Source organism: Habropoda laboriosa, unplaced genomic scaffold (assembly GCF_001263275.1).
Source record: "Habropoda laboriosa isolate 0110345459 unplaced genomic scaffold, ASM126327v1 scaffold134, whole genome shotgun sequence".
Lineage (NCBI taxonomy): Eukaryota > Metazoa > Arthropoda > Insecta > Hymenoptera > Apidae > Habropoda > Habropoda laboriosa.
In genome coordinates this window covers 1,628,399-1,644,451 of record NW_017100266.1, presented here as the reverse complement: position 1 = coordinate 1,644,451, position 16,053 = coordinate 1,628,399, and the positions used below count along the sequence as shown (strand labels likewise).

Here is a 16,053-nt window from a genome sequence, read left to right as displayed (position 1 = left end):
AAAATTTCAAAATATAAAATACAAATATAACATTTAATTTTATTTTTTTATTAGAACTTTTATACCATAATCTGTTTTTAATTTTTTGAAGTAGTTAGTTGTATAATAAAGATTTATATCTAAGATATCATTTTCTTTCTCATATGTACTGCATTTTGTTATATTAACTAACACTAGAATTAACAATAATTTTAGAACCATATTTATCATAATCTCACTGATATTGTCACTTAGATTGTCTATTTATAACTGGAAACATTTCATGGATGAAACAGTAGTTCTTACATACATTGTGTTTATATTTTTTTGCCTTCCAATAATAGAAATGGAATCACACTCAACCTTTAATGAATACTTTATTAACAACAGTACATAAAACTGAACTGTAAAGTTAGTTTTAATAAATAAGAAATTATATTTATTTTCTTTGAAATTTTCTCTGCAAATAATATTTATTTGATAATAACATTTATTTCTTTATCTAACAGTAGCATAACGTAGAAATTCATTAGTAAGAAATTGGCCTGGAATATAAGAAGCTGGTGGTCCTAGAACATTCTGTGTTGGACTGTAAATTTTAATTTGCCTCATATGTGTGTCCCGTCCATTTTGATGGTTGTTCATCACAGCTATTTGTATCATAAACGTTCTGATAGGTCTGTCATTCATATCTTTTATTGGAATCACAATCCAACCACTTGGTTCATTCAAATCCATGACTTCTATTTCTTGAAGATCATTAAAATTTGTGCCTGCCCTAATACTTATCCTTAAGTTAAAGATAATATTAAGGTATTAGTAATACTCCAAAATTGCTTTGTTTTTGATAGAAAAAAAAAAAATACAAATTTCTTACCTACTAGGAGTATAACTTTCATCTAATTTATAATCTGTGTATATACATATATCACGTATTGTTGTTTTCCTTTTAAACTGTATATTGACCAAGTGAGGAAGCTGTCCATCAGATTGCCAATAAGTCTCTGTGATATCATCACGTAACTGATCCACTCCAAAACCAGGCTTGCAGCTAGATAAACTCCAAATTGCATGGTTTCCAACTTCCCTCACACGGCCAGCCAGTTCCTCTTGTACAGGATCTACTTCTCCTAGAAAAATATAACTATTACAATAAATATTTTCTTTTTAAACGTAGCCTGATTTTATAAAAAAGATTTACCTGTATTACCAGTCTTATTACTCATTGTTTCAGCTTTTTTATAATTTATAAAAATAACATCGTAAGTTATCTTAGAAAAAGTGAAAAATTAAACGACTAGTTTTTTAATAATATGAATAGTTTTGTTTATCTTTGTATTTACAAAACGATCTATCAAAAATATTAGTTCATCCCTCTACTGCCATCTATAACGAATATGTAAAAGTATTGAATTTTTTTGGTTAAAGAGTGTCGATAACTGATATCGTCGGTTTTATTTTTTTATAAAAAAAAAACATACGATAAAACGTGTTCGTATAATGAACGATTAATTACGTATCAAGTAAGGAGAAACACACATATATATATATTTTTTTTTATAAGGGCAAGTTGAGCACCATTGCCTCGAAGATAGGTCAGTGGTACCCAATTTACAATTCATCAGATGGTTCCTCAGGTGTAAACAAATTGTGAGCGTACGATACGAAATGGATCAAATCAAAATCTCGAAGGTATCCGGATAAACACCTGTTTCATTTATCGTGAAGCTGTCTCGGATAAATTTTGAATCATGATTACGAACATCTGTTAATATGTCATTCGCCAATATGTCGCTATGAAATAAAATAAATGTTTTCGTAACATCTATTCCAAATTATTACGATATTTCATGCATTTATATAGGAAGATTTATATTTTTTACAAAAAATGTGACGCTCAATTATTTAAGAATTTAGAACGTAATTTTACTGGATTTTTAGATCTGTCATCACGGTTTGAAAATTTGTAATTATAGGTGGAGAATGTAAGGATTTTCGATAAGTATAGTAACAATCACTCTATTGGTACTCTTTATTTAACCGTAACACATCTCATATTCACTGAACGAAGTGGGAACAAGAAAATCTGGGTAAGAGCATAATAATCTGTTACTCTTGTAATATTAACAGCAACCTCATTAATATTTCATACTCCAGGTATTATATACTCATATTTCAAACATAGAAAAACAGCCATTAACCACAGCAGGTTCTCCATTGTGTATCAAATGTAAACACTTTTTTATTGTAACATTTGTTATTCCAAAAGAACGTGATTGCCATGACATATATCTTACCTTATCAAAGCTATCTTTCCCAGGTAAATGCTACTCTATACTGAGTACAATTGTAATAACCAATAGTGAACCTTATGCATTTTCTTTTCAGTAAGTTTAGAGGATCTTTATTGTTTTAAATATCAAGCAAATAAGGACACTTTACCACAGCATGCAGGATGGAATTTTTTTAATGTACAAAGTGAATTTCAAAGGCAGGGTGTCCCAAATGAGGAATGGTCTTTGTCTTATTTAAATATAAGTTATAAGGTACAAATTTTTTATGATATTTATCATGAACTTTATAAAATAAGATTTCATATAATTGGATTTTCAGCTTTGTGATACTTATCCTAAGTATTTATACGTACCAAGCACATGTGCCTGTACCATCTTGAAAGGTAGTGCAAAGTTTAGAAGTAGAGGCAGACTACCAGTTTTAACATACTTACATTCTAACAAGGTACAAATCAATGAAAGCATTTAAATTATATGTTAAATTTAGTAATCAATAAAGAAGTATTTTACAGGCTGCTATTTGCCGTTGTAGTCAACCGTTATCAGGATTCAGTGCACGATGCCCCGAAGATGAACAAATGATGTACAATATTTTATGTACAAACTCGAACTCGAAATATATGTACGTCGTAGATACACGACCGCGCGTAAGTCTATAAACATCGAGTAAGGTATTTTCGTAATTGTAAAACATTTGAGTAATCCATTATGTCATATGGTCCACTTACATCTTTTTTGTATATAATTTACAAGAACAAATATTAATTCGTGTATTTATTTGTTTAGATCAATGCTTTTGCTAATAGAGCTACAGGGAAAGGTTACGAAAATGAAAACTTTTATGATAATATAAAATTTCACTTTTTTGGTATTGAAAATATTCACGTAATGAGAACAAGTTTAAATAAGCTAATAGAATGTAAATATCACATTGTTCTAAAGCTTCTGTCTAAATTATAGCTTTTTATTGTTTCAATATTTTTAATTATTATTACAGTACAAAGAACACCGTCGATGAGTGCATTTTTAAGCGGCTTGGAAAGCTGTGGATGGTTGAAACATATACGATCTATTCTAGAAGCTGCATGGTTCATTGCCAGAGCAGTTTCCAATGGAGTTAGCGTAGTGGTGCACTGCAGTGATGGTTGGGATCGCACTGCTCAAGTATGTTCATTGAGTGCTTTATTATTGGATCCATATTACAGAACAATTCAAGGCTTTCAAGTAAGAAGTTAATGTTTACTAAAACTTCCAAAATAATTTCTTGAAATCTGATTTACATTTTCGTATTTTATTTTCCAGGCATTGATAGAAAAAGACTGGTTATCATTTGGACATAAGTTTAGTGACCGCTGTGGTCATATTAGTTGTGATAGTAAAGAGTTAGCTCCAATTTTTACTCAGTTTATTGATGCAACGTATCAGCTGTTACAGCAATATCCCCATAAATTTCAGTTCAATGAATTTTTCTTGTTAACCCTTCATGATCATGTACATAATTGTCAGTATGGTACTTTTATAGGAAACTCAGAGAAAGAGAGGCATACGCTCAGGTACTTTTTAAGTGGTAGTGTATTTATAAAAAATTATCATTTTATCTGTCTTTAATTGTTCCCAGAGTGACGGAAAGAACGTATTCCCTATGGGGGTACATAGCAAACAACATGCATGAGTATATAAATCCACTGTACAAATGTAATCGTTCTAACGAGGACGCTAGTTCCGTTCTTCAACCTAAACTAGCACCACAGAGTATTACGTAATATATATAAATTGTTTGTTTTTTCTACTTTCATGAAAGGATTAAAAGTGAAATGAGAAAATTTTTTAGCTTATGGCGTGGAATGTACTTCAGATTCGAAAATGATATACATCCGAGAGAAACATATGAGGACATTCTTTTGGTAATGCATGATCATACCAGTTGTTTGGAGGATCACGTTAAGCTTCTTGTAAAGGTGCAGGAATTTTTAAACAATTTTTACCATTTATTAAATTTATAATATTATATTCGTTTACATAGAGGGTCAGTTCCGTCAATTCAGTATTGAACATGAACAATGTCCAAAAAAATAATGTACAAGGGAAATTAATACTCGATAACAAATTCACCAAGAATCCAGAAACCATAATAGAGAACGCAGAAAATCATGAGGAGAAGGCAAAATACAGCTTAAAAATCAGTCAATTAGAGAACGAATTGGAAACGGTTGCCTTGGACTGGAAATTATCTAGAAATATGGAAGATATATATATCTTTTTTTCTTTCTTTTTAGCACCATTGTTGGTCATGTGGAGATGTATTATGCACAACATGTATGGGTGAACATACTGTTCTTGCTGGACACCATTCGCAGCGTGCTGTGCCTACTTGTATGTCATGTACACAGAATTCCAGTATTCCTTCTACTAGTCCGTAAATAGATTTCTTCGAGTGTATATTTAAATTCGCGATCTGTACCTAAGATGTATATTACGTACAATGACTAGATAATGTTATGGGTTAAGACACAATTGAAAATAATACCACCATGAATCTGCAAAACAAAATTGCTCTGATAAAAATAAGGAATTGTACATTTTACACTTTTTTTTATGCACGTTGAAACCAAAGCATGTTAATCTTAAACGAAAAGATTAATGCACGTAAGAAAGTATTACGAATAAAAATACAATTTTATTTTAATGGTTCAACGCAAATTGTATTATAACAGCTATTCTTATAAGAATGCACAATTATACCTTTTTAAATAAGACTGCTTTTATTTTATATTTATACTGTAAGATACTAAACGGCGGCGAAGTGCGACGCTCCGTTCGTGATTCACGATTAAAGAAACCAAGTTCTTCAAAATAAAATTTAACTTGATATTTTACGTTCTATTCGAAGCGAATCAATCTCTCTTTAGTCCTAATTTAAAAAAAAAGAAAAAAAAACTATTACAACATAAGCAAAGATAATTTTTATAACTTACACGTTTAATTATCTTTAAACAATTTCAAACTTAACAGAGTTATATAAATAATACAACATCGTACATAATACATAAAAGTATTTCATTCACATTGTACACTTTATTCAACATAACGACAAAGGAATGAAACATTATTTAAGAAAGATCATTACATCGAATAATATTATAAATGTCTATTTGAAAACAGTAACTGATTAAATATTATAAGTTCCTGTACGGATTGTATGTTAAAATATTACCGCACGATATGATCATCCACGAACCTTTTCTCTAAAAAAGCACATAATCAACTGCTGTTGTTGTACAGAAAAATCGTGAATAAATCTATTCTATTATTCGTTCTTTTTGTTTTTATAATATACAATAACAAAAGTTACAATTGCTACATATTGTTAAGGCATAAATAGTTTTTACACCAAACATCATTCTTACAAATTTTTTTTTTTTTAAGTATTTATGTTTTATCATTCATTCGTAAGACATGCTCGAAATGTGAAAAATTACTTGCTTGAGAACATGACATAAATAAGACGTTATGCTTTGAGAACCGAATACCTAATTAAATATTTAGGTATAACGATTTAGTAGCTAGTGATATTGTATTGCATGTAATTAGATACTGAAGAAAAAAAAAAAAGAAATCCTAACTTCCACAATGGCAAGTGTTTAAGTGGAATGTGAGTGTTGCATAAATACCTTGTTAATATGAATTTTTTTCGTTTTAATTTTAATTAATTTTATTCTTTATTTGGTTTTCTTCGTCGTGGTCCATCGCCACCTATTGCTGGCTTATCCTGAAAGTAAATGTAACATTAGGACAAATTATTCAGTGAACTATTTTAATTATATATTTTGAGATTTTTTACTAACATTTTTTTCACTTTCTATTATTTCTTCAATTTCCTTTTCGGTGTCTTCTTCTGCTTCTGTACCAGCTGGCTGGTTTTCTGTTTCTTCGTCTGCTTCGACACTAATTGAGGCATTTTGTTTTTCGCTTGCTCCGGCACTAACTGAGGCATTTTCTTTTTCATCTGCTTCGGCATTAACTGAGGCACTTTCTTTTTCCTCTGCTTCCGCACTAAGTGAGGCATTTTCTTTTTCATCTGCTTCGGCACTAGTTGGTGGATTTTCTGTCTCTTCTTGTTTCTGTGCTGCCTCCTCATTAATGTCTAAAGGCTGTTTGTCTTCATCCTTTAAGTCATATTTTTCCTAAAAAGGAAATCAATAAATTTTATGGATTATAAAGACATATGATTTTATTTCTAAAAATTCTCAAAAACTAAAAAATTAGCATACTATACTTGTTTTGGAATTACATTTATGACATTTTTTATACCTGAGAAGCAAAGCAGCAACAATATATTACTAGCAGTATGGGGAAACCAGCAGCTATTATATACACAGCCCATATCCAAGGATGTTCCGCGGTAAATGTGCCAATCTGACGCCATACACTCCACTGCGTAAAACAATCACACAATTACAAGTCATGTGATTTACATACCCTCTGCACTTGTACAATTTATACCGTGCACCACCTGGATCTGACTAGAATATAATAAAAGCATCCTCAACGAATTAAAAAATTTTTAACTGCTATTATCCTTTTCTTCAACTTATACTACTATGTACAAGGGGTTTATGCAGATGAGCTATTATAAAAGGCTTAGCCATAATACTATTACAAAGAGCAAGTAATTTGCATGTTTGAGGGGCCAGAAAATATACCTCACCAGCTCGTTTCAGTAGATACCAAACATACAATACAACTGGAATCGCGCAATATAAGAAATATAGCGCCCACCAGCCCGGTTTATAATTTGTAGCTTTCAATATGCGACCCCATAAAGTCACCTGCATGGCACAGTGTACATGTATCATACATAACGTTTCCAAAAGTTCATCTGTCCTTTAATTTTACCGTAGTCCTCCGGAAATTTGATTTAAGTAAACGTTAAATATCATAATCTTACAAATTAGAGAAAAAAAAAAAAAGAATTACTCACACTCTCCTCTGCGATTTTTGCACGGCGTACTTCGAATGTGGCATCTGCCCACTTTTTCGCTACATCTTCACTATCGGTAACCAAGATGTTGTCAAAGAAAATGTCCGTGGACATGGACCAAAGTTCAAAGCCGACAGCGAACTAAAAAATATAAATATTTTAATATAATAGTCTCATAGATATTCTAAATTTTAAAAAAGGAGCGTACAATAGGCGTCATCCTGAATGGATGTTCATCATTGAAATAATCAGGGTTGTGCATCAACCTAGGCTTCCATTTTCCTTTATAATTGGGGTTGTTGATCAAGGGTGGTGACCATTTACCCTTGTACCGTGGATTCTTTTTCATTTTCTGCTTGTATGGTCCACAACCAGACGCGTCTGCGCATTTTGGATTGGGTATTTCAGGAGGTTCCCATTCCCCATCCATTTCTACATCCCAGTCTTCAGGTTTTACAGAGTCAGGATTAGATATCATGGGTGGTTCATCTTCCAACCATCCCTCAGGCATAATATCGTCTTCATCAACGATTTGTGCAGGGGCATCTTCGTCCCAATCCTCTGGTTTAACGGCAGATAAATCAGGGATCTTTTCTCTGTCATCCCAATCTTCAGGTTGAACATCAGTGGGATCCTCTATCTCCAGCGGTGGATTAACCGGTGGAGTGAAATCGTCCAGTAAGGATCCAGAATTTACAATCTTATTGTCAACTTTAATCTCAAAACTATTGTCAGGTCGAATGATCAAAGTGTACAGATGAGGCTGCTTGTCTTTGAAGAAATCTTCCAGGCGTTCCCTTGCTTTTTTGCAGTGTTTCTCCTCTATGGTACCATTTAGGGGATTTTTGTGTCGGAAGATGAAATGTAACTAGAGAGAAGCAATCAGTTAATATAAAAGAATTTTCTCAAAATTAAATTTTCAGCACTTTATATACCATGTGATCATTTCCACATTTATCAGGCCCAAACATTATAGTATAGGGAGTTTTATCATGGAACTTCTTTAAATCTTGATGCTCTAAGTCCAGAGTAAGTAACTTCAAATAGGCTCCACCGCATTCTTGACCTTCTTGGAAATTAACTTCATACTGTACAACCAAAGGGCTACTTTTAAAGTGAAATGGTTTGGATAATAAAGTGGATACAGCAGCATGTCTAGCTTTGCTCTTAAGCACTAATCCAAGATCACCCTCTTGCGCATGCTTTTTAGGTTCCTCCACAGACCAAATTCCTATACAGATAATGTACATATAAGTTTTCTATTGTTTAAACATGTAAAGCCAGTAACAATAGACAGACCATCATATTTCGCTATATCCTCATCCGTAGAATCTTTCTTAGCCTCTGAAAGTACCCATGTCTTTTTAAACTTCTCCTCATCGTCAAAGGTTTCTACCAAATGTGCGAAACCAGAGACCTCCGGTGTTTTGTAAACTAACTTTGTCACTACATCTTGGACAATACTATCACCATCCTCATTAGCACTAATAATACTGCCCAGCAAACATAAATAAATAATTAGATTTGCTATAAGTCTGGCCATCTCATATTCCTGTGAAGAAAACAGATACAAATAATTTCAAAGTATTCTAAATAATTATATAAGTAATTTTTGAATATTCTGTGCACCATTATCCCTACAAATATTTCAATAACTTTAATATTTACCGATTACCAGAAAATGAGAGTGAAAATCGATCGTAAAGAGGCCACCTAAACGAAAACGAAACTTTCTTACCGAATTCAATTGCCAAGCATCGATTCGTCAGCGAGTGGTGTGAAATAAAAGTCACGCCGCTTGAGCAAGAACGCCGGAAACAAGATGTACAATGGAAAATAGAGTGCTCCGTTTAATTAAATTAATTGAATTAACAAGAAAATCCCGCGACTTGAAATGACGAAACAAAGAGGTTGGAAACTGTTCTTGTAAAAAATTGTTCGTGCTACGATTATTTAATAAGGATGTTTATTTCACTCATAAGAAAAATTGAGAAAAATCAAGCCTCGAGGAAATTTTTCCATTCACAATCTGACGTGTGATAGGCATGCAACGTACCGTTCCTCTTGAACATCACACCGTAAAGCTCCGTTACAGTGATTCCCAACGCGGAACATGAAATTCTCCAGAACGAGAAAAATTCTAATGCCAATTCCTTGTAATCATTTCGGTGAATTTTAAAGGTTAGAAAATTCATTGATTTTAAAGATGACCGTTTTTGAGCAATTTTACTTTTCTACAGAGAAAAAGTGCTATTAGAATGCATGGTTACATTTTTTCTTTTTGTGGTAACGCTTTAATGAGGTATAAATTGTATGGTGATTGAGAACCACTGTGATAACGTGAATTATCAATTACAGCATTGCGCAATTTGTATACAATAATTTTTAAATAATTCTTATACTGTCGTTATTATTTGTTATTTCGTCATAAAAAAAGATACCTTCCAATATTAGAAAATTCTGATAAAATAACGGGATTTAATCCCTTTACGCACTATTCATGAAGATGTACCATGATGAATCGTAAATTTTTCGAAAAGAATATTAAGCTATTTTTTTGACTTTTTTTAATCAGTATTCAAAAGATTTGATTGGAGAGTAATCATTTTTGTTGCCATTGTTAAATATTAGTATGATTTAAGTATCTTACACATGAAATTAAATACAATTTAATCAAATTAAATCATAATTTAAGTATTTTAAATACATAATATAAAATAACCCCAAATATTAATATAATTAAGTCTTAAAAAAGTAGGTTAATGTGGCCATTCAAATTTTAGAACTGGCGATAGTACGCAACACAGTCGCAAGGTGACGACTTAATCGTCGCGTTGACGAGACTTAGGGGAGTTTTTAAGGGCCATGGATGGTCTATAAGTGTACCATCATTATATTAATTGTTTGCAGGGCTCCTGCATTGGGGTCAACTCTTCTCGATTCGAATGATTTATATTCCTACGCTCTACATATGAAAAGGCCCGAAATGTTCGCGGTGTCGAGGCGTCGATAACAACTGAAATTGAAACAATCGCCGTTGTACAATCCACGTAGGAAGTCCGAGGGATTCGTGTAATCGATAATGTTTGTTAGTACACTCGAAACGTTGATCGTGGTCAAAATGAAAATTTAACACGAACCCAGACGGTAAGCAATCCCAGTGGTCAGTGAAAAATCAATTCAATGTTTAAATGTAAATAAAACGCGGTGACCAAGAAGAAGAAAGAAGAAAGTGTTAAACGCGTGTGACACGAAGCGGAATCTTTTATCTCGAGGCACACACGAAACGAAAGAGAGAAAGAAGGAGGGAGTGAGAGAGGGTGAGAGAGAGAGAGGGAGAGGGAGAGAAAAAAATATATCGGTTGTTGGTTGCGGAACTGAGAAATGCTGCACGACGAAAATTTGTTCATTACGGCAAGCGTCGCGCGTCGATTCAATTTTCTTCCTCGGTGTGCGTGAATTTTTATGCACACACGGTAGTAGAAGTGCCCATTGGGAAGACTAACTAGTGACCAACAGTGTTTTGTTTCGTGGTTACGATCGATTCTACGATGCATGGCCCATGTATTTCATGATCTAAGAGGGGTTCGTGGGTTTTCTTTATTTTGTAGATATCCGCCGTCTCGTTTCTTAAAAACGGAACGTTAAAAATATATATACATATATATACATGTATATATATATATATGTATATGTATATATATATATACATACATAACAAATTCAGTTTCACGAGTTCTCGACACAAGCCTATAAGAGTAATTACCGCGCAAACAAAGGGGGGAATCACAGGATGGCATCATCCATGGTAGCTGTTCCTTCTGGAACAGCATCGGTCCCAGCTGGAACTGGTATCACTCAGAGTGAAGATGTTGAGAATGGGAATGTATTTAGTGAACGAAACATAAATGCCGTTACTGGCTGCAATGAGGCTTCTAATCCTGGAGATGCCCTGGAAGAGATCAATTGTGGCACTGGTGTGGCCGATGATCAAGAATGTGCTATTTGTATGAGCAAACTTTGTTCTCCACGAGTGCTTTCTTGTCTTCATGTGTTCTGCGAAGCTTGTTTGGACAAGCTTCTGATGGATGAAGCAGGCGACTCAAAGGTCAGCTCCGTGTTAATCTGTCCTCTTTGTCAACAAGAAACTTCCATTAGTTCTAAGGGTGCCGCGTCACTGACGTGTGACTATGTTTTAACTAATATACTTGACATGTCTGCGATTGAGAACATGGCTGTACTCTGTACCTCGTGTAAAGCCAAAGAGAGCGCGGTTGCACGTTGTTCGGACTGTGCCAACTTCTTGTGTCCGCATTGTAATACCGCGCACCAATTTATGCGTTGTTTTGAAAGTCACAAGGTGGTGGCTTTCGTTTTATTGTTACTCTTGTCAGGTAAATACTTTGTTTAATAAGAAGAAAAAGATTGAATTGCAAATGTATTATGTACTAACATCTGAGCCCATACATGGTATGGAATATAATCAGACTTAAACTTTACTTGATTGTTACGTTATAGTATAATTTGTTAAATATAAAGTATATTTCATTGTTTGTGTGTCAGGAACCAATATGCAACGAGTGTTTACTTGTTGAGCACAAAGCTCCAGAGCATCAGTATGAACGATTAATGGATGCAGAACCACGTCAAAAGGAGGAATTAATAAAATTGATGAATGAGAGCAAAGCAAGAATTGCAGATTGTGACCAAGTATCTGCCCAGTTAGGAAATGCACTTAGTGAGCTACAAGCACAACATGATCAAGCTAAAGATCTGATTGTCGAGACATTTCAGAGTTATAAAGCTGTTTTAGAAAAGTGTAGAGACAATGCTTTGGTTGAACTTGAAAAGTTACATTCTGATAGAGAGCTAAAAATAATGGACACATTTCACAGGTCAGGAAATTGTTTTTTGTCTTCTGCATCTTTCTAAAGTTCATTTATTAAACTAACATTTGTGCTTTTACAGTGTTGAAAAGACTGTGGAGAAGATAGAAGATGCTTGTCGTTTTACCTCTAGACTGCTCGAGCACGGTGACGCTGTGGAGATCCTTGCACTTCGTCGTATCGTTGGAACGCAACTAATGAATTTAATAAAAAACACACCAAAGCCAAATGTTTCTTTTTCTATACAGTTCCAAACTGACTACAATCAGTTTGAGAAAGCAATGAAGGTATATATACAATGATTTTAACTATGTACGCTTAAATGAAGACTCGGGTGATATAGGAACGTAAACCGAATGGATAATTGTAGGAAGTATTTGGTAAATTTCATACTGAGAGCACACCAGTGACAAAGTCTACTCCGGAACCAATTACAACCGTGCCAGGGGTTTCTACGAATCAGCAGGTTCATACTTCGATGGGCTGCCCACGTTCAATTAGCACAAGGTCTCCCATTTCTCATCCTACATCACTGCAATCCTCATTCGAAGGTGAACCACCTTTTGTTATACCTCCAACGTCCAGTCCTCAGAATATTCCACCTCCCCCACCTCCTGTATCTCTTCCACCAGGTCCTATCCATGGGCTGACCAGTATTCAAGAGTACAATCTACAGCAATTGGCGAGTTTAGCTGAAAAGGTTGAGATGGTTGGAGACACGAACGTAGTTGGGCCTAGTTCGAACCCCAGCCCAACATCACCCTTCACTTTGGCAGATTTGTTTGCTGGTGATCTGAGCTCTACCAGTCATGCGATCAATAACTTACAAGCACTGGCAAAATTAGGAAACACGCTTGGCAATCAAGGTTCATAATTGCTAATATAGACTAATTTTTTTTTTTTAAATAAATATATTGAAATTATTATTTCTATTCAAAGATCTTGGAAATGCGACAATTAATGGAGGTAGTGGTCTAGTACTAGGCAGAGGACCTTCGCCAGCCATCGTCGATACACCAAATCTGAGTCTTGCTGCTAATAGTCTCTTAAATGGAGGCTTCCAATCGTTATCCTCCTCTACCTCGCCAATACTTTCACAGGGTGCTGGTATGACTCTCATATATGATTATTATAAATATATACTCCGTATAAATTGATATATATGTGAATATTCTTTGCAGATGATTTAAGAGGAGACTCTATACCCAGCATGCCTGTAGTGGTTGGGAACACTGTTGGTAATGTGACCGGTTCCGGATCCGGAAATTACGCTCACCCACGTTCAAACAACACTAAACTAACTCCCATGCACATTAGGTATAAATTTGGACAATTAGGTCCCAGTAAAGGTCAATTCAGCTCACCCCATGGATTTTGTTTAAGTGCTGATGAGGACATTATTGTTGCTGACACAAACAATCACAGAATTCAGGTATATATACATACATATATGGAAATAAATGAAATATTTCAGACTTAAATAACGTATGTTACATCACTTTCATATTTTTCAGATATTCGATAAGACTGGTATTTTCAAATTCCAATTTGGTGTTCCTGGTAAGGAGGAAGGACAGTTGTGGTTCCCCAGGAAAGTAGCTGTGATGAGGAACAGCGGAAAATTTGTGGTCTGTGACCGGGGAAATGAACGGTCCAGGATGCAGATATTCACAAAAAGCGGTCACTTTATTAAGAAAATAGCAATTCGATACATCGACATCGTAGCTGGCCTAGCTGTGACTAGCGAGGGCTACATTTTGGCTGTTGATAGCGTGTCACCGACGGTATTTGTGATCAGCGATACGGGAGACCTGTTGAGGTGGTTCGATTGCAGCGAATATATGAGGGAACCAAGTGATATTGCAATTAGTGGTAAGTAATAGTTTATTCTAGATTATTTCTGAAGATTTTATGAAACAGAATTTATCTGTAAAAGATTTTCTTATTGCAGGTAAGGAATATTTTGTTTGTGACTTTAAGGGACACTGCGTAGTAGTGTTCAATGAGGATGGCAAGTTTTTGCGTCGCATTGGCTGTGACAATGTAACAAACTTCCCAAACGGGATCGATATTAGCGATGCAGGCGATATATTAATAGGGGATTCGCACGGTAATCGGTTTCACGTAGCCGTTTTCTCAAGAGATGGTTCCTTGATCTCCGAGTTCGAATGTCCATATGTTAAGGTAATCTTTTTTACCTTTTATGTAACAGAAATTTAGTAATGAAGAAATTTTAGTTGTCACTGTTACTGTATTACATTAATTGTACTAGAAAAATAGTTGTTATAAACAATTTTTGAGAAATTCCTAATTTTATTTTTTTGAGTTACTAATTATAACCTTAATTAATGTAATCAATTGGCATTTCGCAGGTCTCCCGGTGTTGTGGCTTGAAAATAACCTCAGAGGGGTATATCGTGACTTTGGCTAAAAATAATCACCACGTCCTCGTGTTGAACACTCTTTACATATCATGAAGCGAGGAAGCAGACCAAATAAGTACGTCGTAACTTTCTTCAACGAGTGTAGACGTTCTTTTGTCGCGTAAGAATCACTCTGCTCTCAACGAAAGACGAATCAATCTAAATAAATAAAAAAAAAAAAGAAAAAAAAATAGAAAAAAAAAAGAAAGACATGCCCGTGGCACATCGAGTTCTTTGAGATTTGGGCCTATCGAAGCAATAGAAGGAAAAAAAAAAGAAACAAATAAATAAATAAACGAGTGCAGCATGCAGCTTTAAATAGTCTGTATAAACAGAGTGAAAAGAAAGCAAAGATGAAAAACAAATACAAGTTTTAAATGCGTCCCTGTTTTATGAAAGTAACAAGTTCGAAAGAAGAAGAAGAAGAAGAAGAAGAAGAAGAAGAAAAAGGTAAACGTACGTCTCCGACCAAAAAACAGTATAAATAGTAATTTAGCCAGTTGCATTTGGTAAACTGCCAAGATAAATTAAAAAAACAAGAGGAAGAACGAAGAAACGGAAATGAACAAAAGGAAGAATTATAGACCTGGATTGAAACACTACGAATAATGGCGCGGGAGGAGGGAGAGGAACACGTAAAAAGCGAAGAGAGGGGGAAGGAACTTGCAAAACAATAGCTTTCCGTCACAATCGGTCGTATCATCTTCGACGTTCGTCAGTATTTTAGGTATGTTTACAAATCAAATTATTCTAGTCTCTAATGAGCACCGTTTACACGCTGATTTCGATTCTGTGCTCGAAGCAACGTGTACATTTCTAACTTGTTTAGAAAAAAGAAAAGTAATATTGTTTCTTTTATACGTTACTTCGAGACCTATTTGTAGACACATATAAGTTTCTATAAGATTTCCGTTAAGAATCGTTAGGTAATCTGATAAGCATGAGATGAGATAGTATGGTTATTACGGGAAAAAAGTAATCAACAATTCCTGTGCTTAATTACGCGAAGGGAAAAATAAAAACGTTGCATGCTGCGACATACGGTAGTACTTCCTGCTCTTATCATATCATATCTCTAAAAGAAAAAGAAAAAAAGATAATCGAAAAAAAAATACGCAGTACTCCTCGTTACGGCAGGCACGAAATTTAACCTACAAACGAAAAAAAAAAGAAATGAAAGAAAAATACGAGCTATGTTCCTGGTGATTCTTCTCCATGCATTTGAAAAATTAGCAGTTCAAGAGAGAGAGAGAGAGAGAGAGAGAGAGAGAGAGAGAGGGAGAGAGGATAAAAAAAGAGGAATTTTAATGAAGTTAAATGCGAAAAGGAAAAGATATTACAATACGTTGAAAATCAAACATTTAATTGTCTTGCGAGATGAGGAATCGTACACAATATATATATTATTCGAGAGAAAATCGAAAACAATTAATCTAGACTTGCCACTGAATAATAGATCCCGTTTGTGCATTGTTGAAAGAAATAAAACA

The 16,053-nt window shown here is 34.3% G+C and overlaps 4 protein-coding genes across 4 annotated transcripts; 2 read left to right on the top strand and 2 right to left on the bottom strand.

The window, feature by feature from the left end:
• Nucleotides 1–477: 477 nt before the first annotated feature.
• Nucleotides 478–1,228, bottom strand: LOC108573337 (anaphase-promoting complex subunit 10). The gene is made up of 3 exons (XM_017935744.1): nucleotides 1,181–1,228; nucleotides 857–1,109; nucleotides 478–769 (listed from the first exon to the last, which is right to left on the bottom strand). Exons 1-3 carry the CDS (start codon nucleotides 1,203–1,205, stop codon nucleotides 478–480), a joined length of 570 nt encoding a protein of 189 aa, XP_017791233.1. The 5' UTR covers nucleotides 1,206–1,228.
• Nucleotides 1,229–1,619: 391 nt separating this feature from the next.
• LOC108573303 (myotubularin-related protein 6) lies at nucleotides 1,620–4,798 on the top strand. Its single transcript, XM_017935707.1, is given in 13 exon segments — nucleotides 1,620–1,671; nucleotides 1,956–2,069; nucleotides 2,137–2,299; nucleotides 2,368–2,525; nucleotides 2,593–2,718; nucleotides 2,786–2,920; nucleotides 3,060–3,192; nucleotides 3,271–3,497; nucleotides 3,576–3,826; nucleotides 3,892–4,032; nucleotides 4,105–4,231; nucleotides 4,297–4,547; nucleotides 4,549–4,798. Coding segments are annotated over 13 exon segments (1,995 nt in total). The 5' UTR covers nucleotides 1,620–1,647; the 3' UTR covers nucleotides 4,694–4,798.
• Nucleotides 4,799–5,860: 1,062 nt separating this feature from the next.
• On the bottom strand, nucleotides 5,861–9,354 carry LOC108573258 (calnexin-like). The gene is made up of 10 exons (XM_017935652.1): nucleotides 9,311–9,354; nucleotides 8,554–8,806; nucleotides 8,190–8,485; nucleotides 7,463–8,122; nucleotides 7,255–7,395; nucleotides 6,977–7,102; nucleotides 6,585–6,707; nucleotides 6,364–6,457; nucleotides 6,119–6,183; nucleotides 5,861–6,042 (listed from the first exon to the last, which is right to left on the bottom strand). The coding sequence occupies exons 2-10, from the start codon at nucleotides 8,795–8,797 to the stop codon at nucleotides 5,986–5,988; spliced, it is 1,806 nt and encodes a 601-aa protein (XP_017791141.1). The 5' UTR covers nucleotides 8,798–8,806; nucleotides 9,311–9,354; the 3' UTR covers nucleotides 5,861–5,985.
• A 1,559-nt stretch (nucleotides 9,355–10,913) lies between these two features.
• On the top strand, nucleotides 10,914–15,323 carry LOC108573363 (brain tumor protein). The gene is given in 9 exon segments (XM_017935781.1): nucleotides 10,914–11,634; nucleotides 11,742–12,149; nucleotides 12,223–12,427; nucleotides 12,511–13,006; nucleotides 13,080–13,247; nucleotides 13,322–13,572; nucleotides 13,655–14,012; nucleotides 14,092–14,324; nucleotides 14,513–15,323. Coding segments are annotated over 9 exon segments (2,811 nt in total). The 5' UTR covers nucleotides 10,914–11,047; the 3' UTR covers nucleotides 14,618–15,323.
• Nucleotides 15,324–16,053: the final 730 nt, after the last annotated feature.

Coding starts and splice junctions, on each gene's coding strand:
- LOC108573337 (XM_017935744.1), bottom strand. CDS start 1,205: ATGAGTAATAAGACTGGTAATACAG. Junction 1,110..1,180: donor TAATAAGACTGGTAATACAG/GTAAATCTTTTT, acceptor ATATTTTTCTAG/GAGAAGTAGATCCTGTACAA. Junction 770..856: donor GAAAGTTATACTCCTAGTAG/GTAAGAAATTTG, acceptor CTTTAACTTAAG/GATAAGTATTAGGGCAGGCA.
- LOC108573258 (XM_017935652.1), bottom strand. CDS start 8,797: ATGGCCAGACTTATAGCAAATCTAATTATTTATTTATGTTTGCTGGGC. Junction 8,486..8,553: donor GGATATAGCGAAATATGATG/GTCTGTCTATTG, acceptor TTATCTGTATAG/GAATTTGGTCTGTGGAGGAA. Junction 7,396..7,462: donor CATTCAGGATGACGCCTATT/GTACGCTCCTTT, acceptor TATATTTTTTAG/TTCGCTGTCGGCTTTGAACT.